A 26193-nucleotide genomic window follows, 5' to 3' on the forward strand; every position below is an offset into this window, starting at 1 on the left:
TTTAGTAGTCGCCGTTTTCTTCCCTTCGAGAACGATTCTACGGAAAACGAGGCAAAAGCATTGCTCGGAATCGAAGAAACGGATTTAAAGAATAAGCCGGCGATTCGACTCGTCTAAGGCAAACCGCAAAACCGTAAAAGGAAACCGGCGGTAAATCGTAACAACTATCGTTACAGTTATAAGCGCTGTCGACGCAACAGTGATCAACCTTGACCAACCGCGGCAAGCGTGCAGAGCGCGCGTTCCAAAAATATTCGGCCCAGAGAAGGTACGATAGATCGGACGTCGGCGACAGTGGTCGCCTAAACGTAGCCAAGCGGCGAGCAACATCCACGTTCTTCTCGCTGGCTGTGAAACCGGCGTGGCGCGGCGGTTGGTTCTGCCGGAGGTGGCGCGGCGTGCGCCACGCGCCATGCGCCACGCGCCACGCGCGAATAGCGACAGTGAAAACAGCCGCTCGCAGTCAGACGACATTCTCGATTTCAATGCCACGCCACGTTCGTCGCGTCGTCCTGCGCCGCTCAGACGCCTCCCTGTTCCGTTTATCCTGATTTTCCTCCCTCTCCCTCGTGTTTCCTCGACTACGAGAAATCTGCATCCTCTCTGGGGATAGAACTATAGCCTCTGAACACGACGATAATCCGCTCTAACGCATCGTCTGGCTAATAATCTGTATAAACCGTTGCGCCGAAGAAATCACGAGCGGCCGCGCCTGCTCGACCTGCTGCTCGTGCAATTTGTTCGACACCCGATATATGTCTCTTCTTCGACGGGGATCGCGTGTTCTTCGAGAATTTTGCCAACCGATTCATCGTAATGGTGAACGCTTAGGGTTTAGTTTGCCTGGAATGTTCACCTTGAAATCGTATGTTTCGATTGTCGTTTGAAGGGCAGCGTCGATCTGTTTCGAAGTTTCGCGCCATCAAATTCGAGAAGACGTTACGCACGTTGCGTAAGAAGATGCGCGGTTCGTTCGAAAGCCGATGCCGTTCGATTTTCGAGACGACTGGTGATAACGACAGGAAAGGATAATCCGTGTAAATACGAAAAGCAAGTAATTGCAAACAATCTAATCTCAATGTGACATTGGCCGCAGTGCCGATCTAACCTGCAACGATGTGTACCTTTTACAAGAATGTGTTTACCGGTGATAAGACGCTCGACGAGCGACGAGGGAAACTGAGAAAACCAACGCAGCCCAGCCAACCGCGTATTTCATAATTCACGCTTCTATATTCGCGGACGCTTCACTCTCTGTAAACGAACGCCGATCATTTCCTACCTTCTTCGTTCCGACCTACTCTCGTTGCCTGACAACGATTCGCGACACCAAAATACCATACGTCGTTCTTCGATTTCACTCTGTTTCCCCATTGCTGTATCATCCTTTGATCGATTGTCGTTTTCTCCTCTTATTATTATTATTATTATTATTTATGTAATCGCGGTCTCATCAGCTTAGAAACAGATTTGCTCTACGATTCTTTTCGTTCGTTCTTCCATATTTGTCATAGCTTGCTACCGCTCAACCAGTCAACTAATTGCTTATTTACGTGACCTATTCTACTCTGTTTCTACCTTATTACTATCTAACCCGTCGTTTCGTTGTATTTCGTATTTAACTTTGACGCTGTATGAGCGACGCGTCATTTTTTCTCGCGTAACTTGTACGGCTCTACGTACTTTGGTTGCGGAACGTCGCGGTGTGCGTTCGACGGCTTTTGCCTGCGCGCAGAATCGCGAAATATCGCAGCTTGTGCGAAAACCGTGAGAAAAGGGATACAAACCGGTATTCGCGGAGGAAGATAACGGCTACGTTAAACGCCGTATCGGTGTCGAAGCGGTTCGCAAACGTCATCGGAAGTCAAACACGGATCAAGCCGAAAAAAAAGAAGAGAAAAAATGAAAAAGGCCGAGCAAATATCGCGTCCGTTTGCTTTTCAGGTGTCGTTCTCACATTTGCGTCTGCGTCGTTCTAATCGATGCACGCGATCATTTCACCGCAAATAGATATCCACGTTCCGTTCCTCTATCTAAAGATACGACTTGTGTGTTCGTTTAAGAATCCGTCAAAAACTTCTTATCGAAAATAAATTGTCCCACATCGACGATTTCTCTGAATATTACGTAACCAGCCATTAAATTTCCACCTAATAGCTAACGCGTGTTTACTATCGTACAAGACGACGGATTACAGCGCCTTTGCGAAAAACGTAAATCGCGGAAGACGGGTCGTGACCTTTGCCAACGCTCAGCCAATAATTTTATCGATTTGTTATACCTTGCGTAATAAGAACGGTCTTCGATCGACTGTTGCAACTATCTTTCCTAACTATCGAACGTTCTTCGGGTAGTATCACGGTTATAACGTACATAGATCTGGCCGAACTAAGCCTGATATTCCAGATTCTTTTAAAAAAGTCAGCTCCTTCGATAAGAATCGTTGCCGAATTACCGGCCGAGTATCGCGTCGCATCCAATACGTCGTTCTAATGCTATCGCTTTATAAGAGACTGGGAACGGAATGGAATGGAATAGAATGGAACACTATCGCGAAAGTCTCCGGTGCTCTCTCCGAACGGCGGCGTTACAAACCGAACGGAGACCGCGGTTTATGCTTGCACGTCGTGCTCCGCAGATACTAATCTTGTTTCTTGACCTATATCCGCCTTTGCGGCGTTGCGCAATACGTTGGAAAGGTGTCTTCGAAAATGCAACGTCTCTGAACGAGAGGCAGCGAACTTTTTACTCGTCCCACGTTCCATGTTTCCTTGTATCCGTCTTCTTCCTTGCGTGGTTGCAAAAGTGTGATTCGTTAGCAAGAAGAGGCGGGCGATCGCGTTCGAAAATTCGGTCGAATGTTGACTGAAAGTAGTAGCGTGGTACCTGCTGGTTCGAAAGTACTCTAGCGAACGTGCGTTACATCGACTTTTGTCCCCTGACTGTGCAAAGAGAGGATTTACATGCGTTTCACGGTTCCCGGCATTGCTGACACGATTGCCACGCAGCCGAGAGACACGTAGAATGCGTGTCGGTACGCATCTTAAAAGTCACTGCTGTTCACCGGTCTTCCTGCAGGCCGCACAGTACGCGCCGAAGGCTAAAGACCTCCTTCGGAACTTTTCTACTAGCGAGAAACGCCCCTGGAGCACGCGACTCTTCTATTACGTATCCATCTATGTATCGTCCACTAAACGATTTTCGTCGGTTCGTTCGAACGGCCGCTACTATTTTCGAATCGGCCGACTCGCGACACGCTGCGCTCCCCCTTTCGGAACTTCTTAATAACGTATATCACGTATATCACGAATCGACAGACCTTGCGAGCAGCTAGCTTTTCTCGCTAAAACCCTGCCTAGAATGTCAATTCCTGTGTTTTATCCTGCCGCTTCCTCGCCATTCCTTCGGATATATCCAGTGCTCGGTTTACGCGATCGCCAATATCAACGATATCGTTGATATTCCGTGCCAACACCGAAATCTCTCTGGATACTGTGACAGACGGTTGAAAGAGAAACGATTAAAAGCTTCACGCGTCGTGGCATACACGAGAGCTATCGTTTCGTATTCAACGCTGCAAGTGACGCACGATTATAGGTTTATATCGATAAACATCGTTAATACTTCATATTTCATAACGGATTTACTACCGACCCGACCTAAGCGTTGTTGGTTGGTGTTGGTGTTGGCTGCGATGCACGATGCGTGCAAAAGACGACGTAGAGATATACCTACGTTTCCCTGATCTTCAGTACCGCGTAGGTCAACGTTCAGAAAGGATTCCAGTCAGACTCATCATCCAGCGCTCCTCTTTCCTTGTCCTGCCTCTTTCTCTCATTCTCTCTTTCTCCATATATATGTCTGCCTCTTTCTTTCCCTCTGTTTCTCTTGCCAACATGCGACTATACTATGCACGCGATCGGTACCAATGAGAGCGCACGCTCGCGTCAACGCGATTCAACTTTCTATTCCAATTGGATAGCAAACCGCGATCGAATCCTGTCCTTGAACGAAGACGCGCGAACCTTGAGTCACGATGGTATCCTTTTTGTTAACGCGATCTCGATTTCAATTCGGCCGATCGGTCGCAAATTCGGCTACGCTGCGAACGACGCGACACCACAGCCAGACGAGGTGGGACGTTTCGCGGTTTTATCGAAGCGACACGTTCGCGAAAACGAAGCAGCGCGAAACGTTCGGACGGCCGGCAACCTTTACGTAATGACCGACTCGAGAAAGTAGCCCAAAGTCTGCCGGCGATAAATCAGCCGTTCAACAACACCGCCACTGCGCTTCTTTCTTTCCACCGATCCGATCTTTTAATTCTGACTCGTGACGATATTATGCAAATAAGCCAAACTTTCCTATTGCCCGCCCCTTTTTCTTTTTCTTTTTTTTTTTTCATTCCCGATCACATCTAACGACGATTTGTTCGACGAGTTTTGAAAAAGTAACTAACACGACATAGTTAAAATTACACCGATGTGTCAACGATGAATCAACCGCATATATATATGTGTGTGTGTGTGTGTGTATGTGTGTTTACATATCGTTCTATTATTCGAAATTTGGTTGCACCGGATAGAAATCTGTTTCCGCGTAGCGCGATTAATCGGGTAGCTGGATAGGGCATGGCAGGGCAGGGCAAGACAGGCCAAGCTAGGCCAGAGTGAGATCCTGAGAAGAGAAGAGAAGGGAGAAGATAAGGATAAGGTAAAGTATAGTGAGGTAAAGCAAGGCAGAGAAGAGCAGAGTAGACAGGAGAAAGAAAGGAGGAAAGGAGGAAAGAAGGGATCTTGGAGGCCCCGGGCGCCGCAAGTATAACGGTACTTGGCGAGAGAGCGCAACAGAAACAGATAATCAACTAGCATCCGCCCAACCGAAAACGATTCGCGTCTCTTTCGTCTGCCTTGTCCCCTCTGTTTCACCCTCTGTCGATTGTTTTCCCCGTTAAAACTAACTAGCCGTCGATAACGTTACGAGACGTTGGCGTAACGAGACGATTTTTTAAGATACACCGCGATCGAATCGATCGATAACATTCGTCACGACGTTGTCAAATGAGATTGCATAAAATATGCGGGCAAGAAAGTACGAAGGAACACGAAAGTGACAACAGCTACTCCATTCTCGGCTAGAAAAGTCAAATTTTTGCACGCGCTTGAAGTAGGAAGACACGGTCGTGTGTCGAGCCATTAAAATCCATCTCATTGGTATGAGGAGCGCAAAGTCATTTCACAGTTATTACAGCAGATACACCGTTGCTTTACAATCCGTCTCCCGTGTTAGTTCGTAATGCTAATGTGTTATATAGTCGAGACTTCCGTACCAGCTACAAAGAGCTTGTTCGCGAACATCAGGTATGCAATGCCACGAGGTTACCTTCTATGAGGTCTTCGTTGCTTCTTACTTACAACACCCTTATTGTACTGCCATCGGTCGATCCGCCACACTCTATACGCTCTATCCTACTCCCCTCCTCTTGTCGCGTTCCATTCTAATCGATCATTCTCGCGTCTTCGATTATCCGTTTTCGTGGATAACCGATCGTCGGTATGGCGGTCGAAGTTCTTCCATTCTCTCGTCGTTCGATCAACGATATTTTTAAAGCGTTGAAACGAACACGCTGTTCGAACTTATCGTTCCGACCGTCCTCACGAATGACGTGTCGTGCAGAGACATTCGCGGATTACGAACTACGATACTCGAACGTAGATACGAGCGTGGATCCTCGTCGATCCTCTTCGCGCCATCTCCCTTCCTCTTTCCAACGATCTCGTAAAACGTAATTCGCCTGCAACCGCGAGCGGACTAAACGGTAGCATGTCAATCGCGGCAGTGAAAGAAAATGATTCTATTTGTGAATTATCATCGAAGCGTTTCGACAGGTAGTAACGGGAAATTTGTTGGTTTCGTGCTGCTTCTAGGGAGTAAATTACCAGAGCGTATGTCGAACGAATAACGGTGTAGCAAGTTTATATTCCTTTTCCACGTGGTCGATGAAACAGCCGGTAAGTGCGAAGCACCTCGGACCTCTCGTAGCGCGTATCGGTAGAAAATCGAACGATTCGCGATACGATTCGCGGCGACTGGCGCGATACGGCTCGTGACGAACCGTACCGGAATACCAGCACCGGCCAGCCAAGCAGCGCCTTCTCGATCGACCTGTTGCCCTCTCGATCCTCTCGACTGGAACGCGTCTCTACGCGGAAACGCCACGCCGCGCCACGCCGCCGCGCCGTCGCCTTCGGCCTACCGCACCGTACACCGCGCCGATCACTGCCGAGTGTATCAACAAATATACGTCCCTCTCTTGCAGTTATACCAATCGCTAATTTCTATCTCTCCTAGAAATGATTTTTCTCGATCGTCGGTCATTCTTGTCGCGACACATCGGTCGCTGACGTGGTCATCGTCGTAATTTCAAGAAAAGATCCACGAGACATTTCCTCGCTTGGATCTCCCCGACGAATCTACAGGTTTCGCGTGAAAATACGCTCGGTGTCGCCACGTTCGATCGAGATTGACCATCGTCGTCGATAAATACCCAGAAAAGCTGCAACGTTATCGTACGAGTGATCGGACGGCACGTAAATCGTCGGCCGATTGTTCCCACCATTCGGGTTATATGTATCCATTTACGCAGGGATACGTATATCCACGTGCATTTGAACGTAATCGTTGGGTGCGTTCGAGCTTTTCACGCTTCGCGACGCGCGTCATATCTGTTTCCTGGCGATCGTAGCCCGTGACTTGGAGCTACCGAAACGGTGAAACGATATTACGAACGATAGCGAGAAGGAAGACGTTTCTTCGTCGAACGCGAATCGATTCGTTAAGACCTTCTTTTCTCGTCCTGAGCGGCTGGTTTTCTTTATAGTTCCTTTATAGTTGACGCGAAAGAATTGGAAAAAAAAAGGGAGGGGGAAACGCGAACGGACGTGCAGCCTACGATTCGTGGTGTATGCGTTCGAATGTATTATGGTAACTCGCGAACAATAACTCTTCCTCCACTCTCGGCGTTTAATGGCCGTCCATCTATTTAACGTGAAGGAAGAGGAAGTGACTGATGGGTAGATAGGTCGAGCGTTTTGTAACTAATTTCGCGAGTAAATTGTCCGTAACATTGGTTTGGTGCAGTTCAAACGTAACTAAATATAACGACGACGAATCGAGGTTGCCAAACGGAGGAAGCCAATGTTCCTGACAATGCGTAAATCTCGGCGATCCAACGATCGAAACGCGACTGTCCCCATAGCCAGAGGATAATACCTCTTTCCTTCTAGCTGACTGTTTCTCGCTAATTATACGCGAAAATAAAAAGAAACAGGACAAGAGAGACGTTTGTTAGGGAAAGAAATAAAAACGTTTCTCATCCGACCGTAGTAGTCCTGTGCAGATACATCTAACGCATAAGACGCGAGTAACCGCACGGCCACCCACTCGCGCATTCGTCCGCGATTCGCTGTGACTCACTGCGAGCTGCGAACTGCGAACTACCAGTGGAAGAGAACAGAGCGACTCGATGCTCGTCCGATACGTACTCGCGGTTCGCGATACGTCCGATATCGGACGCGTTTCCCTCTTCCTCTGTTTATTTTCGAACGTGTCCCGACGTTCGACCGTTCAAACGTTCAACCATGTTTCTATAGATCTTTTCCAGGTAGAGATGTGTCGTGATTGGGCGACGTGCGAGCGAACTACGTAACCTACGAAAAATAATAACGCAGACACGTTGAAGCGTACGATCGGTGAAGGATTGGAACTTCCGTAACCGCCCACGTGTACACGAGTAAAAAAGCACAAGCGAACGAACAATCGGTTCGGTAACGTTAAACGCGTGAGAGAGTTTCCCTTCGAGCAAACACGATCGTCCACATACTACATTTTAGCTGGAGTCGAGCGATCTTCGAGCCTAATGTTAATTGCGTTTGTTTTCTACTCGAACATCGAGCAAAATAATCACTGGAACGATAATCATACGCAGAACTGAAACGAAGGGCGGTGAACCGTGGAAATGGTTCGTCCGGTGCTCGTCGTCGGGATGCCCTTTCTGCCTGACCACGATAATCGTGGATTTCCGTCCGCTTATTATCTTACGCGCGTCACAATACGTTTAGATTGCGTTCCGGTGATGGCTAATTAGAAACGTACAGTCACCCATTCTCTGCACCCGCGACTTTTTGCTCTTCACCACGGTCCGGTCGTTTTTACAGTTTCTTTTCTCCTTGTTTTCTCTGTCTCTGTTTCGAGATCGAACCGTACAATCCGAAGAATATGTACGATACTGATACGTAGAGGTTGCCGATCAGCGGATATGCGGCAGACCGACCTGTGCACGATCGTCGAACGATTGGTCGGTGCAAATTTCGCTTACCAAAACTTAGTATCGATAACGGTAAGAAGAACCGGTTTCCTACTGTAGTCAGGACGCGTGTCTATTCTCGTCGTCGCGTAGAAAAAGCGAGGAACGTTTGGCGCTCGAAAGTCAGTCGAAAACACTGACTTGCTTCCGATCGGTCTTCGTCACTCTTCTCTACGACCGAAAAGAAAAAGCTCCCGAATTTTAATTAGCTTCGTATAGCCTTATTCTAGTCTTATTCGAGCACCGAACACCATCGACGAGCCGTTTCGAAACGAAATCGCCAAACGGTGCAACCCGACCCGGACTCCACCGTCGTTTGTCATTTTATTCTTCGATCGGTCGAATTCCTTTGCCTTGGAAGGTGGACGTTACGTTGGAAACGTAAGTAACGCTGAAAACGTCTGCTCGCTTGCCGAGAATCTGTACGCGGTACGAACAAGCGAGAACGGTTTGCGATCGAACCGCGTCGAATCGAATGGAATCGAATCTAGGCAGGCCGAGCCAATCCCAACGTAGAAATTAATGAGATAGACTAATTCGCGAAACAAGTCGAACCGTAGGTTTATGTAAATAGAGCAGTGAGACGAAGGTCGAAGCAAAGAGCCGGGGAGGGAGCACTCGTACAGTCATCGAGTTCGTCGGTAAGGTGGAAAGGCGTGCGACGCGTGTCCCAGACGGACGGCGTATCAAAGGATATTTGCCCTGTCAACAACGCGCGCGGCTTTATGTGGAAACACCGCTCTGCGTCTAAAAGGGAAAAACGATTACTCGGGCCAAGATAATAGTAATGGCCGTTATTACTTCGCTCTATTATTTTACGATCTAACGCTGGCTCGGAATCGATACGCTATCTCGTACTCCTTCTCCGACACGATCGATCTGCAAACACGCGTCCACGTATTCTTTTACGAGGCAATGCGGCCTGGCGTTCAGTGAAACACAGCGAAAAAACCGTATTCCACGAAAATATCCGATCGCGGTATCCTCATCGCCGCAGTCACATCGCGATGTTGCTTTCTTCGTTAATCACGGGCGAGATCAATTCCGCGAGATTCTTCGTCGTTTGTTGACAGTTTTTAACAACGAACGGTTACGATCGCCGCGAGTCGGTCATCGATACCATGACTCATCGTCTCGATGAGATAAGGATCGTTAAGCCCTGCGTTTCTTTCAAACGATCGACGAAATAGATCCAGGGAAAAAGAGCTACGAAGCGAATTGTAAACGACGCGGGTGATCGAGTAAGAAGCTAGAAAATGATAAAATTGTGAGCCGCGTGGCGATCGAAGCAAAGCATAGCAAAGCGAAGCAAAGGGAAGGAACGAAAAGGAAAGGGGAGGAGAGGGGAAAAAATGATCGTCTCACCTGCATCTGCAACCAGGAGTAATCGATATAGGTGGTGGTGGTGGTGGTGGCGGCGGCAGCGGTGACAGCACCAACGACGTTCGAAGCGGATGAGATCTGCTGCCAGTTATCCTGACCGGTACAACCGAGTACCGGCAATCCGTCGGGTTGACCCCGATCCGGTACTATCTGATCGGCATATTGATAGGGTGGTTGAATCGTCGGCTGTCCGCCGGAAGGCAAACTCGCTGGATGAGGGTGCTGGGCCCCCGAGCCGGCACTGGCGGGCAAGCAGCACACGCTCACGTCCATTCGTGGTGGCGGAGAATCGTAGAAACGTTGCTGCTCCGGCTCTGACTCTAATTCTGACTCTGACTCTGACTCTGACTCTGACTCTGACTCTGACTCTGACTCTGACTCTGACTCCGATTCTAACTTCGAGACTCTGACTCGAGCTTCGTCTCTTCCTGTGGCTTTGGCTCCGACTCTGGTCCTGGTTCTGGTTCCAAACTGTGTCTGTTCCCGAATTGGCGACCTACCGAGGTTTAACCATCCACCTCGTGATCAACGTCCTTTTTCCACTTCTTATTCGTTCTTTCGCTTCCGACAAACACCAACTATTGTCACGCCACGCTTCCCTCGCTATCAGTCGATTTTCCTTTCTTTCTCTTGAAGACAACGACGTTGATTATTCGGTGCCCACGACACTAAAGCGAATCAAGGAACCTCTCGCCCTGACGATCGCGCGGCTTTGCGCCCTGATTCGATCCAACATAGAGAGGAACAGCCACGGGAACAAACCGTCGTGTATGCGCCGGTCAAACGCCTTGTTTCTTTCCTTTGTGCTGATTCCTCTCGTCCGATAACAAACAGCCGATCAACGAAACGTTGCGACTCGCTCTTCTCGTTTATCCCGCAACGTTCCGATTTCTCGACAGAGTTCCTCGTCAGACGTCGTCGACGATGCTCGGAAACTTTTGAAATGCGTTAGCGTAGTTAACCTTGCGTCTTCCTCCTGGACGATCATGCTCCGCGATTAATCTCGGATCGCCTTTCGGTTTACCCTCGATTGCTATACACGCGTGAATCGCGTCTATTCCTACGAAATGCAAACGCAACTCGCACCGCTATTCGAGTCGCATCGGTTCTACATCGAAAACGATCATCCGTTTCTCACCTCTGTCGCGAATCCAACAGTTAGACAATCGCTTCGAGTAATCACACGCAACGTCATTTTTCGCGGTACCCTTGGCGAGATCGTGTCCGGTTTATCGTGTTTCTCGATCAACGTCGACTTCAACGTTCCCAAAGAATCATCTCCTTCGTCTTTGTAACCTTTTTTAATTAAAGACAGCGAAGGTATTAATCTTATTTGATTTGAAAGTAGAGAGCAAATGCGGCGCGTTCCAGGAGCAACGAGTAATCGTGTCGAGTTGTCCAAAGGAATTCCATGTTTTCGCCGATTGTTTTCTTCGAATTAACTACACGCGACTAATCCCACTTGCTTTCTTTCTCTTCCTTCTGGTTTCTCCGGTCGTAGGTACGGCCTGACCTTTCGTTCTGCTATCGTGTGCACTATGTTGACGAATCGATTCGGCTCGAGTTTCCACAGTTTGCTATATAATATCGCATCATGCTCTCCGAAAGAAACTCAAACGAAAACGACGACGACCTGCCGCTGCTTTTTCCAACGTTAAAGTACAGCGGCAGGTTTCGCGACGACAGCAAAACATCGAACGGCAGTGCACTCGTGGTTCCTCCACTAACTATCGCTAATATTCTTACGATCGTTCGCTGTAACGTGTTCACGCTGAAACATCGATCAACACCAGCCAGTTGTATTTTCCTTTTCGATCGAAATACACCAAAATTTGACGTCACAGTCACAATTACGGTTACAGTCACGGTCCCGGTCCCGGTCCCGCTCTCGGTCACGGTCACCATACATCAACAGCCGAATCGATCACCCAGGGGTGTCTTCTCACTTTTCGATTTTCCCTTGCTTCCTTCTCAAACCACCTTTTCTCCGTCCTAGTTTTCCGATTCTTCCTATCGCTGTGACAGCGACACACTCGATCGTTGGTCGAAATTTGAGGAACGTACGATGAACGATCGGACGACAGCGTTGCACGAAACGATAAATAGAGCATCGACGTTGCGAATCGATCGGGCAACGCTCGTAGAGTAAATTTCTACGCTGCTTGTCCCGCGAACCAGTCGACTAGCAGAAACTATCGGAGAATTTGCCTCGTGAAAAATTTCACGGTCTCACCGTAAAATCACTGAAATCAAGCAGTTTGATACGAAAGAGTCGACGCAAACCGTGAGCAAACAGAACGTTGACGAGTCGATCACGGATTATCGACAAGAACGGTCCGATACGGTCGCGCCTTATCAGAAGCACCGTCGACGCATGACAGCCAGCCGCTCGTAGTAAGGGTATGCGCGAACCGCGCAGAAGGAACAGGAAGAGGTGGAGAATGCGATAGAATAGGAGAGGGAAAATCGGCAGGAGGAGGAAATGGAGGTGGAGATGAAGCTGGAGGTGGTAGTAGCGGAGGTGGTGATGGTGGTGGAAATGGTGGAGGTGACGGAAGTGGTGGTAACGACGAAGGTGGTGGTAGTGGTGGCGGCGGCGCAGCTGGGGAAGGAGAAAACGGTGAAATGGAGGAATCGAAGGTCGAGCTATGCAATCACCGGAAGGTAGAGGGTAATCTCGAAATGGAACAGTAGGTACCTAGTAGCTTCTAAACTATCCGTGTCGAACTATTCAAAGAAAACGCAACGACGACCGCGACGACGGTGCGACGTAATAAAACACGCATAGACATGTGTAAACAACGTTCTCTGTTCGGAACGGTACGCATGCCCTTCGGTTAATACGAATACAGGGTGCTCTCCCTTCGAGTGATATCTTTCTTTGCTCGTGCAATTACGAGAAAAAAAGAACGCTAACGTTGAAAGAGGCTGAGAATGAGAATAGGAAAATCGTAGAATATCGCTGAATGAATTAATTGATCACGGAAGATGCGAATGATAACGAGGAAGATAACGAGAGATCGGGAAACGACGATAACAGCATCAAAAGTGGCAACCTGTAACGCGGTAGAGTGGTGCCAGTGGTGGTGGAGGTGGTGGTGACGCGATGGTGGGTGGTGGTAGCAACAGTAACAACGATGACAACGGAAGGAAGAACAATGGCAGCGGGCAAGACAACGAGCAATGGTTGCGAGACACTAGCGGTGTAACGGATATAATGGTAGCGGTGGTTCCAGCGGGCCGGGCGATAACAACAGAGGTGGAGAAAAGTTTGTAATAGCGAGGAAAGTGAGGGTGGCGAACGCAACTGGTGCTCGTGACGCGATCGTGGTGCACCCGTAGCGTTGCATACGCGCATGCGCGGATGCGTGTCGTCAAGGCAACGGTTCCGGAGTAACTGCCCGGTGAACGCAGCCCTCCACAGTCCACAGACCATGCTCCTGGCTCTCTCCTCCTCTCGCTCACGCTCTCTATCTCTACCCCACCCCGCTCCGGCACCAACGTCGCTCGATCTCTGTTTTCCTCGTCAACTCGCTCGCTCGCTCGTTTTCCCTGTTTCTTTACCCTCGTATCAACCTCTCTGCCTTTTGCTTATGACTGGCTCACGCCCAAAGCGCGACTGATCCCAGCTGTCTAGCTTAGCTCACTGACTCTCTACACTCTACATCCTTACACGTAACCGCCCTCTTTGCTGTTTCGCGTTTTCTCTCATTCTTCGGTTTGCGCAAAAAATCGCGCGCGCTCTCGTTCTCCGTGTCACCTTGATCAAACGACACGATTTATTACCAAGAAGTAGCGGAAAACTTCTACTTTCAACGATTTTGATAGTCCTTATCTCGGCGATGACGCGTCGAGACGTTCGATTATGATATATATATATAGTATTCTGGTAATATACGAAACGAGACAGAATCAAATTCACTTGTCTTGATCGTAGTTGATATTTTCGTACCGATTTGATATCGTGACGATTGCATTTAATCGCCGGTACCTATGTAAATTCTGATTCTTCAGTCTGATTCCTTCGTCAAGGATCTCCGTGTCTTGTTCGAACGCGACTTCGATTTCAAAGTTGGGACAATGCTAGGTCTTTAAGTCGACGCGGATACATGACAAAGAAATTGTTCTTTTATTTGTTCGAGTCCCGTTGCGCTGGTAGTCGCGCGATCCTTCGTCGTCTCCATCTCCTTCTCTCGATCTTCCTCGTTAGAGAACGGGAACGGCCATAGCCATTCCGCCAACGCTCGTCTGACGTCATCGTATTACGACTACTAACGTGTCTCGACGCGACGCGTCGTGTCTCGTCTCTACGTCGTCTTTCGTATATTATCCGTCGCCCGTAAATACGCGGATAATAGATAATCTTCGCCAAACACCATCTCTGCAAAAAATACATATGAATCCGAGTCTGATGAATTTCACAACGAACAAAGATGAGAAACGTTCTTTTCCTATCGACCGGCCTGATCCATTCGTTTCTTGGAGAAAAGAGTATCTATGTACCGACATCTTCGGCAATAAAAAGTATCGATCGGTTGGGGGTAATGAAGAAAAATGTCGTATGTTCGACCGGTAAACTTGCAACTCCATCGATTTTGATGAAGAGGACAAGGCGAGATATGCTGTAGGTGATACTTATATGCAACAACAGGCATCTCGAATCTCTCCCCTCCCACGGAACCAGAGATTCCCTTTCTCTTTAGATTGTGAAACGATTTTCTATCGTGGCGCTTTAGCTTTGCGGATTTATTATATATGCAACGGGTTACGCAAATTACGACAAAGTGCAAATATTTCACATGACCTGCACCTGCATGACTCCCCTTTCTACGCGCGATCATTTAAACCGAGCAGACACGTGAATCACAACCGGGAACCGCGTCTCCTCTGTATCGTAATTCCTTCGTCTTTAAGTCACAATCAACTAGGTAATGTACGAAATCGAACATTCGGTTCAGCTCAACCAACGTGCGACAGAATCTTACCAAATGAAATTTCTCCTTGCTTTTTTTTCGATAATGTCGATATTATTTCTCTTGTATATAATACGTATATGTCAGCGCTCTGTGTATATGTATTCTTGTTAATCACAAATTAACTTCCGTCCCGTTGTTCGTGTTTCATCCCGTTCTTCGTTCTTTCTCCGGTCCTCGGCGAATCACATACGTATTTATACACTAGTTGGTGAAACGCGTGAACTCTACACGAAACGAACAAGTAAATGGATCGCAGATATATAAGACAACAAAGGTATAACTTTTGCGTAGAAATATGTTTCGATGATCTTTCCACGATCTTTCTATGTTATTCAATTGCTCCGATCTTCCAACAAATCATAACGATTCACGGCCATCGTTACATGAGTCTGGTATAGTTTTGTCGAAGACAAACTAGCGAGATCCTGTCGAAATAGCTGTTGAAAACGACAAAGTACTTAAGTAAGCAAGTATATAAGTATGTGTATACTTGCTTACGGAGTAAGAAATGTGGCAGCAGGAGAAAAGAAAATATGGTAGGATGAAGGAACGAGCGAGTCGAGAGTCGGGAGTCAAGGGTCAGTCCGCAGGATCATGGAAGCAGCTACGTACTACGTATATTTATACATGTAAGTATGTACATATACATACAGCTAGAATTCGTATTGCATCACAGACAAGACCCCCTACTATCAAGAGTATCAGGACGGAAGCGACGCTACTTATGAATGGGAGTACTCGCCCATTGGTCGCCTTCGATAGCCAATGGCTGGCTGTACGCGCGGCCCTCTTTGCGCGACTCCCCGTGGATTTCTGCAACTTCTCGGTCAGATTAACGCGTATCAAGCGACTACCGATAAACGTTTCGATTCATTGACCCTCACCTATAATGTCTTACGATTTATATCGAAATCTCGAAAGACGATTTTTCTTACTTCCTTTGACAAATATTTTCCACATTTCTTCGAAAAAACATCTTTCTTTCCTTTCCGATTATCGTATCTGCTGAAACGCTCGATGACAACGTTATACATTATCGCGCGATCATGTATTTAGCTTCTGGTAATTAACTGTGTCCTTACTGCTAGAAAAATAGCAGTTAGTTATTGTAATATAATCGCTTTATTCCTTATTGCTTATATCGAGTATTGCGAGCTATAAATCCACGTTTCTTATGGTAAATATAATTAATTAACGTAAATAACGTATCACAAAAAGATCTGATTCAATTATCTATATTCTGTCATTTAGTTCTTACCATGTATTAAAGATTTCCTATCGGGTGCTTAATCTCTTGCGAACAAATGAAAAGATCCTAATTTTAGCGACAAATTTTTAAGTCGAATAACCCTCCAACATTACAGATCGAATATATTTAAAAATGTATCATATTTTTCTTCAACTTCATAACGCAAGTGTATTGCCACTTATAAACCGTACATATAAGAAAGAATTAGTACTAACAGTAAGGATAAAGACGAGATTTCAATTCGTTTATTCGATCGGTCGTTTATTGTTCGTCTGATAGAGCACATATACTATCGTTATATGTAATAATCAGCTATATTCTATGCGTTTCACAATAAGAAGGGATAAATATCGTAGATTCGATAATCACTTTACTGTTGTTCGTTTCTGCAACTATGTTGACCATGTTGGAATTGCCATTTATTATGACGTGACCGTCAAATGATTTCATACTAGATAGTTAAATTAGTTCTTGTACTTATCTTTCGTCTTATTTATATCTATTGTCTCGATATGCAAAAGCAACCTACAAAATTTCCAGCTACAGGCGTGGAAAGCGTGATATCCACACTTTATGCCAGGTAATGTTATATTATATATATATACTGAATATACTATATATAGGAATAATATTGCTTTATATATTATTATATAATTATATATATAAAGCAATATTATTCCTAAATTCCCATGCATTATATTTATCTTAGTCAAATACATCGTATGTGTTCAATGATCGTCTTCTGGCATAAAAGAACAACAAACATGTTTTACCTACATTTATCGGGATAATCCAAATACAATTCATCGTCCGTTACTTATTCTCTTTAATTTCTTTATGCTGTTGGGAAAGATGAAGTTTGATAATAGAACAGAAAGCTATAAGTGAATGACAGGTAGTACATGTATAATGTATACATAATATACATAATATATGTATGTGTACATTCAAGTGTCAGAATATTATTCTCTTTCGGACCGTAAATATTGCGTAAATATGATCTTTTAAGCTAAAACTCATAACAAATGAATAATTCTAGCTAGGAATACGAACGTGTTAAAATTAGAACGTTCATATATGTATATATATATTTTTATATATATGTATGCAACAATACACTCACAGAGGTATTAATACACTATAATGAAAAGGAAAGGAACTTATGCATGCAAGAAAGTGTAAATGTGATAGGTTTGGTGTCAGTCATTGTCGATAAAAAAGGTAGTAACATCGCGGACAAAAGACTAGTAAATATTGTATCAAATCCAATAACGTTAAATGTAAAGAAAGATAACAATAATTTACCAAAGAGATAAGAAAATCATCACGAAATTGTCTTGTTATGGCCTCCAGAAATGCACATGAAACACTTTTTTACTTTCATTGAGTTAAGTACATACTTATATTTATACATAGTACTTTTCACATAATATCATATTTCAAGTATATTTTTATAGCAGATACTATCACATTTTAAGCTTGCAATGTCTTATTTGATTCTCCATATAATCGCTCCACATTGTTTTAATAAATTGTAAGTTTTTATTTCAAGCCTATATGTCACTTTTTAATACCCAAAAAAGGAAAGCGTGCATGATATATTTAAAAAATGTTAGCATTCTAAGAATTTCAACATTTATAACTTTATTGCTATCTTTATTACTATCAAAATTTCTTATTATGCGACAATTGCCCATAACCATATGTATTCGAAAATACGTTTCAATTCTTGGCTTCAATTCCACGTTTCTTTCTCATCGAATTCTGTTTCAGGAACTGCTGATTTTTGTGGACGCCTTGTCTGTTGCCTTTGAACTGGCTCTCTCCTTGTGTTATTTGTGGAGAAGTAACTGTAAACGAAATTATATTCCATAAAATGAAACAGTTATTTTTTTATAAAATTGAAGAAAAGTTTATGCATATAGAACCTAAATTTAATGGCTACTAAACAAAGAAAGTTTACTTTTGAATATCACTATACTGGCTCCTCATTTGTTGTTCTCTGTGCTGCATCCATAAGTCATCATATGTCACACGGTTCTTTCCTTGTTGCTCATTTGTTGACTCTTCTTGTAAATTACCACTTATATCATCGAATTCATTTGCTTGAAACATAATTCATAAACTTAATTTAACCATCGAAAGATTATCAATTATTCCCTTAACAAACTTACGATAGCTCTCAAATTGGGTATCAATATTATCCCAGACTGGTTTTTCTTCCTGTAAATTATCAGCGGAAGATACAAGATATTTACTCTGCTGTTCTTGTCGATTAACATTACCACCTTGATGTAATTGCTTCCTAAATATAGTTTATATAACTAGTTTTACTGACCCATTATGAAAAGCCAATATATTATATAATTCTACACAAAACAAAAAAAGGCAACACCTTGGAAATGGATCGATGCTATTACCGAATGCTTTATGATAACATTTTGGTGTATAAAATAGTTTTCCAACGAAGGACATTGTTACACCTATAACAGTTGTTACAATAGGTTTTAGCATTCCTGGTGTCTTAGGGATCAGTATATATGCAGCTGCTGCAGATAAAATCCCATAAGGAAGTGCAGCATTATAAAAAGCATCTCTTTTCATACAGTCTCGAAAAATTCGCAATGATTCTGGTGTGGCGTTAGGAACCTACAATTTATAAGTAAATATTTATCCTGATTTTATATAAAAATTATTAAATTTCTCTTAATAAAATGTAATCTTATCATAAATATTATTTTTAAACAGCAACTAGAAACATAGAATAATGATTAGGTATAATGATTAATAGCTATGTAATTTTTAAACTTAAGTACTTACCAATTCTTGCAACATTTTTAATTCTTCCTCCTCGTTTCCTCTAGACATTCTCATAATTTATACCGAACTACGTATCATTAATAAAATTAATAGATTATTTGTATACTTTCCGTATAACCTAACTGAAGAGTTTAAAAATCATAGCCAATAAAGTAAATGAGTAACCAGGGAAAAGCTTTCATATATTATGTTAACAATAATGACTGATTGCCTGTCCAACAATAGCTGATACTATTTAATACAATAAGATAACAATAGACTACTTTCAAACATTATACATCATTCCTTATATACAACTTTGTTTAACTGCATGGGTAATATTTTTCCGGCAAATTAAGCACAATGTGCTTTCACCATTTTAGTATATCATAAGTAGCGGGTAATTTTAAATGATACTCTTCCAAGTTCACTAAACGAACACAACAATGTGATGTTTAGAGGAAATATGTATGGAAGTGGATTTAAATTATAATAACTGCTTACTAATATCAAAAAGGAAATTTCCTCTAATAAAGGAAATTTCCTCTAATAAAGAAAATGTCCGCTAATATCTATGTATATACCTAATTCTAAATGTCTAAAATTCATTATTTAACTTGTTTATCTAATAATTGACAGTTTTTATATTTTTTTATCTATGGCAAGTTAACTGATTAGTTTGATAATGTCAAATCTGAAAAATAAACGCCTAATAAAAATAATTATGTACGTGAACATTTAGTCATTTCATTAAAAGTCATGGTTCTTTTTGTAATATATTTATTTTCATTGCTTCTATTTTAAAGATATGTAATTTGTTAGAAAATTCAAACATAATCAAGATGTATAAATGTAATTTGAAATCTGTATATCGATTTTTTCGATATTACTTCGATTTACTACTATTTATATACTATTTATATACTATTTATATACTATTTATATACTATTATTATATACTATTTACTATTACTATACTATTTATTCGAATATTACTTTGTATTTTATATAAAGCATTTACTAAATGTGATATTTTTAAATCAAATATCTTTGGTTATTTTTTATTTATTTATTTCGGCCTCGCCTGCTGTGAAATGGACTTGGTTTATATTATGCTAATTCACGCATTCCACATTCCACTTATTCCTACAACACCTCCGCCTTCTTTCTTTCAATAAAATTTTCTTTTTCTTTTGTCTCTTCTACTCTAAATAGAAATTCATCCCTTTTTCTAATCAAATACTTTGATATATTTCTAAAAGCAAAGAACAGCTAAATATATTTTTTAAATGCTGAATAATGTTACCACATAATGAGTACACATTTATCATCATTTATATTTGAATATGAATAAATCTGAATATTAAAAATTGAGTCTACAATGAAATAAATATTAGAAATTCTAGTTTAATTTTATACTTTATTATTTTTAAACAAATTTATTTCTTTGACAATTCAAATATGTATCTATAATATGCACTGCATAAAGCACTTTATTTACATCCAAGTGTTAATTTAATAAGTATGGAAATTTACATTACATTGCAACTTGCTATAAGAATATTCCATATGCTTTGTTCTATTCACATACAATAAATATTCGTTTAATATAATTATGAATGTAAAAATAATTTTTTTTATAATATATATTAAAAAGATAATATATTGAATTAATATTAAAAATTAATAACTAAATGATCATATAATTGCTAAAAATATATTTTTCATCATTCATACAAGAAATCCATAACTTGTACAGAAACTACATTTTTAAATATTTAATTAGATTATTATAATTGATAATTTGTGTATAAATTTTTCTTATAATCTATCCTGTAAAGTAATATTTTTATGATTTTATTTAAATTGACCCTTGTTTTCCATTTATTTTCAAATGCACAAATACTAAATATCTGTTATATTTCATGTACATACATGTATATGGTTCAAGTTCATGATTTATGAGGAATTTTGTCTTACAAATTTTCCACTCTTACTTATGAACAAGATGAAAATATATATCATGACGTATCTTGTAGTCATAACTTTAGTAGAGGGGGTGGTGCTAACAAGGCTCTAACATTCACTATAAAAGTTCTTGCTCGAAATACGAAGGTGCTGTTAAAAATGTTGTGTAACAGTGAAACCAATCGAGGCTCTAAAACTTCTCAAATATTGTACTTATCATTGTTTTTATTTTGTATATCTGTACAGTTAACGTCATGTGTGTCTGATACGAGTTATAATGCAACAACTACTATGTTAACGAATAATACATCAAATAATCCAGTTGGTGATGACTTGTAAGAATATTTTACATATAATATTAAAAATTCTTTGCATGTATTTATACTTATTTATTTAATTTCTACTTATTCTCTTTCTTTTATTCTTATACCACAGATATGTCATAAAAGCAATGGTATATGAAATTGGTATATTAACGGATGCGGATAATGCAACTAACGATACTACTGAAAGGTAATATCAAAATGAATACCAGTAGTTCTTAATCTTAAAAGGTCTGAATTAACATCTTAAACCTTGAAAAATGATACAAAACAAGATTATCCTGTTATATTAATTTTAAATTTAATACTATATATCATACATTAATTCTTCTTTTTATTTAACCTACAAAGAACATACATTTATATTATTTTGTTTTATTCATAGGCAAGAAGTTAAACTCTCATTTTATAACTCTCCTATCGAGGACAATGGATCATCATAGAAGGATATTATCTATTATTGATATAAGTTATCTATTGTCATCTATTGTTCATGTATTTTAAAAGTTCAAATTGATATTACATCAACATTTGAATGAAATTTATATCAAAGAATGTAATTGTTGTAGGAAAATTTAATTGTTAATAAAGTTTTACTTTAATATATGTAATGAAGTATAACAAATAAATACTTTTAAAAAGATTACATTTTAATTGTAATTGATTTCACATGTACAGTATTTTTCTTTGTTTGATTTAGTATAGGATATTTGAAAAGAAACTAATACTTTAATTCATAAATGTAAAACAAACTTTCTCCTCTTATATATCATAGAATTCTATACACCGTTACGCGCATTTCATTGTAATAAACAATTTAATGTTAAAGAAATACAATAAGCTTTTACATTCCTAATAGCATATTCAATAAAACAATATTCTGCCACAGAATAAAATATGTATAAGAAATACACTCTTTGTAATTAGTTAAATATGGTTTAGTATTATTTAAGAACGAAAAGGAGGCACAAATGTACGCACGCGCAGAAACACACCTCCGCAGACGCACACGACACGCACACGCACACGACACACAACAAGAAACTGAAATATTTCAAATATCAAACTAAGTATTTCAGATATTAACACGTGATGCATATCCTAATACAAGTAGTAGCAAAGGGTAAAAAAAATGTATACATATATATGCATATATATTTAAATACATTTTCTTGTTGATGATCATCATACAATGATAAACAAAAATATAACAAACATAAACATAGTTGTCAGATCTTATGTTACCTGAACTGAGACAAATTAGAGGTTGTGTTACATCCTTTATGAATTCAAACAATGGTTTTATACATATTTTATACATATATGTAGTATTTTTCATAGACATTTCGTTATTTTCCCGTTAGATGTCTCTGCATGCTTCAGTAAGCACGTGTATTGTATATTGTCTTGAAATAAACAACAAATTCATAAGTGTATGCAATTTTACATATACGAAAGCATATATAATCATTAAAAAATGAAATACAGATAGAAAGTAAATAAAACAAGAAAATATTAATATAAGAATATGCTAATGTAATATTTAAAAAATATTAAATATTTTATATTCCTCTTTCTCTTATAATCAGAGTTTAAATTTATATTATTCAAATAATAAAGAAATTTCATACATTTTTTACAATCAAAATTTCAAGTTATAAATTTTTATTAATGTTGACAATTACTTAAAATAATTTGTATGATTAATTTTGTTCTTGACAAATATAAATTATAAATTTTATGCACAGATGGACATAATAAAAAAAGCAACTAGTTGATATAAGTTTTACTTTCTATTTGGGGAAATACTTAGTAAGTAGTTAGTTTTGTATGTTTAAAATGTTTAAGTTATTGTGTACTTGTATTAGAAAAAGAGAATGTATTAAATATTACAATAAGCAGCATTTACATATAAACGGTGGAAACTCTTTATTGAATATGTCTGTATCACATTTAAAACACTTTCTCAAGCAACAATGTTCAAATATTATAGAAGGATACACATGCATTATAACAGACTGTCCTATATGTAGCAATACAAAAAGAAAGTCAAAGCTTTATGTAAATAAAACAACAGGTATGTGAATTTTAAAGTTATGAAACTAATTTTGTGGTAAAATTCCAAGTAAGTAGTTAAAAAATTTTATCATAGGTCTTTTTATGTGTGACAAATGTAATTCTATGGGTTCTTGGGATATATTAGAGAGATTATTAACAATACGAAAGTCAGATGAAAAAGTCAATGAATTCAATAAGTTAAAAGATAGATGTGTGAACGAAAATTTTCAACGGACTTGGAAAGATGTAATAAATGATTGCCAAAGCATTAAAGATTTATCTGCTGAAGAATATAAAACTGTTCTCAACAATTTTTCATTTCCTGTAATAAAATAAAGTAAATTATCAAATATTCCTAGTTATAACGATATTTTAAATAACTTTTTTGTAGCACATTTCACAAGAAGTCCTGTCTCAGCTAAACTGTTTCTACAACAAGGCCACCAATGTATTATATTTTCCATTAGTAGGACTAAACAATTCTATAGTTGGATATAAAACACATTCAATCAATCCAGAAGAAGAAAAAACAGTTCCTGTCTCTGGTGTTAGTGGATGTATACGATACAAAGAATACCATAGTAAAAATGATAATAGTGCTGTAGTTGTAGGAACGATAGATGATTTGCTAGTTTTAATATCAAAGAAATCTGCAAGTTTAATTATATGTCTCCCATATAATCTAAGGAATCTACCTCAACAATTATTACCATACATGGAATCTTTTAAAAAATTAATTTTATGGTTTGGGAATGATGAAATAAGTTGGTATACTGCTAAACAGTTTGCAAAAAAATTTAATGAAAAGCGATGTTATTTCATCAGACCAACAGACTTACAACCTCGACCAAAATTGGCTGCCGAAATGAATTATAATCTCAAGAATATTCTTGGAAATGCTCAACCTCTATGGCACAAAAGTATAATTACTTTTCAAGACCTTAAAGAAGAAATTTTATGCGATTTGCAAAACAATGATAAAGTACAAGGAGTAAAATGGAAGCGATATTCAACTTTAAATCGTATATTGAAAGGTCATAGAAGAGGTGAATTCACTGTATTGACTGGCCCAACTGGTAATATATGTATAATGTAATATTTATAAATCCAATCTTTACTGTAATATTTTTGTATAAGTGAATGTTTTGTCCCTACCAGGATGTGGTAAGACAACCTTTATGAGTGAATATTCCTTAGATTTGGCAATGCAAGGTGTTAATACTTTATGGGGCAGTTTCGAAATAAGAAATGCACGATTAGCAAGAACAATGCTACATCAAATGGCAGGAGTACCTTTAGATGAAAACCTCGAAAATTTTGATTCATATGCAAATGCGTTTGAAAAGTTACCAATTTATTTTATGACATTTCATGGCCAACAAAACATCAAAGTAGTAATGGATGTGAGTATAAATATAATTGTACAAATTGATTTTCTTTATCCAAATTGGAAATTATGATATTTTTTTATTATAGGCAGTTGAACATGCAACATACATACACGACATAGCTCATGTCGTAATTGATAACGTTCAGTTTATGATGGGAACATGTAATGATTCGAAATACATGGATAGGTATTATAGAATAACATCCACGTAAGACATGTTTTTCACTCATTTAAAGTAATAAAGTTATACTCTAGGTTTTGGAAACAAGATGAAATTGTAGGGAAATTTAGAAATTTTGCTACCATGTACAATTGTCATGTAACCATGATAATACATCCGCGAAAAGAACGTTCCGACGAAGAATTAACAACTTCATCAATTTTTGGGAGTGCAAAAGCAAGTCAAGAGGCAGATAACGTGCTTATTATTCAAGATAATAGACTCACCACTCTTCGGGGCAAAAAATATTTGCAAGTATGTATATAAAAACAAAATATGTATAACAAAGAAAATTAATTATCTGAAGGTGTACATATATTTGTAGATAGCTAAAAATAGATACAGCGGTGATTTAGGTGTTATGGTATTAGATTTTGATAAATCAAAGCTTAGTTATACATCAAAATTAAAAGGTAAGGAAAAAAGTAATGAAAAATTAAATATTTGTCAATAAAGGAAACAGTAAATAAAGATTATTGTGGAAGATGCTTTCGTGTGTATGTTTATCAAACATCAACGTTTAATTTAGTATGTCCGTTGAAAATGTTTTTATTCTTTTTAATTATATAGCAAAATTATTAAGGAGAAAATTGTGGGTTTTAATATGATCAGAAATAATCTCTACTGCAAATAAGTTTCTTGGGTCATATAAAAAATATCTCTCTCAATCTTTTGTTTACGATATATACGTGAATGTTGCAATTAAAGTTTTAGATCAGATTAATATTTACCGTCATCATATCATATCGATATGAATGAAAAATCTAGAGAAAAACATGAGGAAGATAGTGGTACAAAAATTAGTTATCCCACGAATTGGTAAACTTGTAAAAAAGCTACTTCCTCTTCGATATTGATGATTTTGAAATATGTTATAGAAATCAACATTTTTAACAACTTTCTCCTATTTTTTTTTTTGGCCTTAGTTTCCGAAATATTTGCAAAATACTGCTGATATCACTATAGTGTATTTCTACCTATAGTTGTGCGTCTGTGCAGTGTATGCGCCAGTTAGATTGCCGGATGCCGGCCGCTTATCTTTTGTTTATAAGCTTAAAGGTCCCGTGTACGATTGCATATAGGAGGCTGCAAGAAATGTCTGTTACAATTCAATTAAATATGAATATCATCAATATATTGGGTTTGGGTTTATGTTAATTTTTTCAATCCAACCGCCTGATGGCAACGCTTGCATTAAATAATAAGTTAATTAAAAGAATAGAAGGCGATTGAATAATTGATATTATTTTACGAAAAGAATAATTGTTATTGTTTCACGCAAGCGTTGCCGATCGCTACGATGAAAACATTAACCCAAAACTAGACCAAATACATTGATGATATTCATTTTTAATTGAGTTATAAGTTATAATAGACATTTCTTGTAATCTCGCATATGAACATTGTCACAGGGCCTTTAAGCTTGCCGGAACCTCGTTTATAAACAAAAGATAAGCAGCCG

At 39.8% G+C, this 26193-nt stretch overlaps 5 protein-coding genes across 9 annotated transcripts in view; 3 read left to right on the forward strand and 2 right to left on the reverse strand.

The window, feature by feature from the left end:
- Positions 1-13128, reverse strand: part of LOC117207646 (serine/threonine-protein kinase phg2-like) — a 44523-nt gene extending 31395 nt beyond the window's left edge. For all 3 annotated transcript variants that reach the window (XM_033448044.1, XM_033448045.1, XM_033448042.1), the window contains exon 1: positions 9731-13128. In XM_033448044.1, coding sequence (XP_033303935.1) covers positions 9731-10021 — 291 coding nt within the window. In that variant the 5' untranslated portion in view covers positions 10022-13128. The remainder of the gene's footprint in view (positions 1-9730) is intronic.
- On the forward strand, positions 11287-13025 carry LOC117207667 (putative glycine-rich cell wall structural protein 1). The gene is made up of 3 exons (XM_033448071.1): positions 11287-11320; positions 12108-12412; positions 12819-13025. The coding sequence occupies exons 1-3, from the start codon at positions 11287-11289 to the stop codon at positions 13023-13025; spliced, it is 546 nt and encodes a 181-aa protein (XP_033303962.1).
- Positions 13129-17596: 4468 nt separating the features above from the next.
- On the reverse strand, positions 17597-19274 carry LOC117207671. Of its 2 annotated transcripts, XM_033448078.1 has the most exons (6): positions 19005-19274; positions 18794-18924; positions 18369-18622; positions 18148-18278; positions 17937-18078; positions 17597-17823 (listed from the first exon to the last, which is right to left on the reverse strand). In XM_033448078.1, the coding sequence occupies exons 2-6, from the start codon at positions 18845-18847 to the stop codon at positions 17709-17711; spliced, it is 696 nt and encodes a 231-aa protein (XP_033303969.1). In that variant the 5' UTR covers positions 18848-18924; positions 19005-19274; the 3' UTR covers positions 17597-17708. The 2 variants fall into 2 exon arrangements, with proteins under 2 accessions (XP_033303969.1, XP_033303968.1); XM_033448077.1 differs by having other exon boundaries at positions 18794-19274.
- Positions 19275-20796: 1522 nt separating this feature from the next.
- Positions 20797-21663, forward strand: LOC117207672. Its single transcript, XM_033448079.1, has 3 exons — positions 20797-21075; positions 21176-21253; positions 21449-21663. Exons 1-3 carry the CDS (start codon positions 20900-20902, stop codon positions 21504-21506), a joined length of 312 nt encoding a protein of 103 aa, XP_033303970.1. The 5' UTR covers positions 20797-20899; the 3' UTR covers positions 21507-21663.
- A 436-nt stretch (positions 21664-22099) lies between these two features.
- Positions 22100-25220, forward strand: LOC117207670 (twinkle protein, mitochondrial). Of its 2 annotated transcripts, XM_033448076.1 has the most exons (8): positions 22100-22329; positions 22812-23140; positions 23216-23445; positions 23513-24197; positions 24280-24524; positions 24598-24698; positions 24767-24986; positions 25057-25220. In XM_033448076.1, the coding sequence occupies exons 2-8, from the start codon at positions 22894-22896 to the stop codon at positions 25183-25185; spliced, it is 1857 nt and encodes a 618-aa protein (XP_033303967.1). In that variant the 5' UTR covers positions 22100-22329; positions 22812-22893; the 3' UTR covers positions 25186-25220. The 2 variants fall into 2 exon arrangements, with proteins under 2 accessions (XP_033303967.1, XP_033303966.1); XM_033448075.1 differs by lacking the exon at positions 22100-22329 and having other exon boundaries at positions 22739-23140.
- The last annotated feature ends 973 nt before the right edge of the window (positions 25221-26193 follow it).

This window comes from Bombus bifarius, unplaced genomic scaffold, assembly GCF_011952205.1.
Source record: "Bombus bifarius isolate JDL3187 unplaced genomic scaffold, Bbif_JDL3187 scf7180000008045, whole genome shotgun sequence".
In the NCBI taxonomy this organism is placed as follows: domain Eukaryota; kingdom Metazoa; phylum Arthropoda; class Insecta; order Hymenoptera; family Apidae; genus Bombus; species Bombus bifarius.

Bases quoted from the DNA above. Each gene is read 5' to 3' on its own strand.
- LOC117207667 (XM_033448071.1), top strand. From the start codon at position 11,287: ATGTTGACGAATCGATTCGGCTCGAGTTTCCACA. The intron at 11,321-12,107 runs GTTTGCTATATA...GCGCCTTATCAG, and splicing joins ATTCGGCTCGAGTTTCCACA to AAGCACCGTCGACGCATGAC. The intron at 12,413-12,818 runs GTAGAGGGTAAT...GTAACGCGGTAG, and splicing joins AGCTATGCAATCACCGGAAG to AGTGGTGCCAGTGGTGGTGG.
- LOC117207671 (XM_033448078.1), bottom strand. From the start codon at position 18,847: ATGAGAATGTCTAGAGGAAACGAGGAGGAAGAATTAAAAATGTTGCAA. The intron at 18,079-18,147 runs GTAAGTTTGTTA...TTATGTTTCAAG, and splicing joins TACCCAATTTGAGAGCTATC to CAAATGAATTCGATGATATA. The intron at 17,824-17,936 runs GTAAACTTTCTT...TTTCGTTTACAG, and splicing joins CAGTATAGTGATATTCAAAA to TTACTTCTCCACAAATAACA.
- LOC117207672 (XM_033448079.1), top strand. From the start codon at position 20,900: ATGTTGTGTAACAGTGAAACCAATCGAGGCTCTAAAACTTCTCAAATA. The intron at 21,076-21,175 runs GTAAGAATATTT...CTTATACCACAG, and splicing joins AATCCAGTTGGTGATGACTT to ATATGTCATAAAAGCAATGG. The intron at 21,254-21,448 runs GTAATATCAAAA...TTTTATTCATAG, and splicing joins ACTAACGATACTACTGAAAG to GCAAGAAGTTAAACTCTCAT.
- LOC117207670 (XM_033448076.1), top strand. From the start codon at position 22,894: ATGTTTAAAATGTTTAAGTTATTGTGTACTTGTATTAGAAAAAGAGAA. The intron at 24,198-24,279 runs GTAATATATGTA...TGTCCCTACCAG, and splicing joins TGTATTGACTGGCCCAACTG to GATGTGGTAAGACAACCTTT. The intron at 24,699-24,766 runs GTATTATAGAAT...GTTATACTCTAG, and splicing joins GATTCGAAATACATGGATAG to GTTTTGGAAACAAGATGAAA.